At 45.1% G+C, this 1769-nt stretch overlaps 1 protein-coding gene across 1 annotated transcript; it reads right to left on the bottom strand.

Moving 5' to 3' along the window:
• Nucleotides 1-663: 663 nt before the first annotated feature.
• On the bottom strand, nt 664-1668 carry LOC116380652 (hyaluronidase PH-20-like; the record flags this gene model as incomplete). Its single annotated transcript, XM_031842552.1, has 2 exons — nt 664-1356; nt 1444-1668. Coding segments are annotated over 2 exons (660 nt in total), but the record flags the coding sequence as incomplete, so codon positions are not given.
• Nucleotides 1669-1769: the final 101 nt, after the last annotated feature.

Genomic DNA, 1769 nt, shown 5'->3' with positions numbered 1-1769 from the left:
ACTGTAAGTTTGAGGTTTCGTTTTCTGTTAGTTTCACACCGAAGTCACCACGTTATTCAGTCGCTGCATCTCGACTTTCGCAATAACTTAATAATTAACTCAATCAAAACAAGACACCACTGACTAGTGACAAAGAGGAAGAGACCTCCAAACAGAAGTAATGTATTCCATTCGTTGTAGAATATAGCTCACATGATAACTCATCTGTTCATTGTGTTCTCTTGTTTTCCTGAGGTGAGGATGACTGCGTCACACGTGAATCAGAAATAGTAACAACAAAAGCCTCTGGAAAGTTCAATATTACGCAAAAAAGACGTCATCTTAAAGGGATATTTCAAGTGTTTTTAAAGTGAAGTTCTTCTCCACAGTCCCACTGACGTGTATGTCACCATAACAGCGTCGCCATTTTCTTTTGTACTAGTCAAATTAACCAGGTAAACAGCTCAGTACTACTCCTACATTTCTATGATGTTTGCCTTTTAAAGGGCTCATTATCTTAGGTTAGCATGCTAATGTACACAAACAAGGTCAGAGCTTTTCTCTATTTATTTTAAGTTTTATGGTTTCATTGTATTGCATTACGTATCAAAGTCTATATTTTGTACAGGCCTACCTGTATGAAGGCAGATCCTAACCCAGCCACCTCTACAGGAAAGAACTTTGAGTTTAAGTCAAGTCAGTTTATTTATAAAGCACTCTTTGAAAACAAAGTACAGCTGAATTACAAGACAATCTTAATGGTCAAACATACAAAAACTCAGTCATTGAGTTGAAAGCTCAGGAACAAGCTAGTAAGCGGTCATTGAGTTTTACCACAGACAGAAATATGAAACAAACAAGATATTAAAAACAGTGGGATTGTTCTTTAAGTGCCTTCGACCACTCGTCCTGAATCACGAGTATCAGATTTGTGCCATTAACTTATGACCTCATCACGACATACTTCAGACTGAGCACCATCGTCAGCAGCAGGAGGGGGCGGGGCCTGTGAGCGCCTCCATTCCTCTCCCTGACGACGGCCGCGGGGACGTCGTTGAACATCATCAATGAACGGCACGGCGTCCCGCTGTAGCACATGCAGTCGAAGTTGCGGTCAAAATAGTTGACGTCATCCTGCGAGAGGCCGCCACGCACGGTGAGCGGGCCCCAGTGGCGGCTCCCGCGGGGGAGCTGGCGCTCGATGCGGTAACGGCACGGGTCGAGGTGGAGGTAGACGTCGTCGTCCCAGCGCTTCCTCACGCAGCGACCTCGGCCCTGGCAGAGCGCCTCGCTACAGAGTCGCGTTGACGTGGAGACGTTCAAGATGTACGGGTTCATGACCTGCTCCAGGTGGTGTCGAGCGGCAAAGCAGGAGTCCTACAGGGAATTTTAGGTATAAAGTCAGTTAGCGGATGTCAAGTTACGTTGAAAAGAAATAAGCCCCGGAGTGATGCCACTTTCTACCTCCGTCTCAGTGACGTCCATGTCTCCCCAGGAGACGATGCCGGCAGCGCCGAGAGCAGCCGCTTCTCCGATGGTGTTCACGAGATCATACTGCAAAAAACAAACAAGAGACGGGCATCCAATCAGAGAAAAGCAGGAAATGGTGCTTCCACACGGTTGTGTTGACTGATAAACAGCGAAATCAAAAGAAACCGACCTACGAAAACTACAATCCTTTAAAAACAGCTAATTTTCACAAACAAAAAGGGTCACTTTTAACAATAATGGCCGAATTCTTGATAACAACCAATCTTAAGTGTTTCTCTCATGAAGCTGTACTTTGTTTC

Source organism: Anarrhichthys ocellatus, unplaced genomic scaffold (genome assembly GCF_004355925.1).
Source record: "Anarrhichthys ocellatus isolate YVR2014 unplaced genomic scaffold, GSC_Weel_1.0 scaffold8141, whole genome shotgun sequence".
Classification (NCBI taxonomy): Eukaryota; Metazoa; Chordata; class Actinopteri; order Perciformes; family Anarhichadidae; genus Anarrhichthys; species Anarrhichthys ocellatus.
Note: the sequence above shows the minus strand (reverse complement) of the source record. Positions and strands in the feature narration are given on the sequence as shown.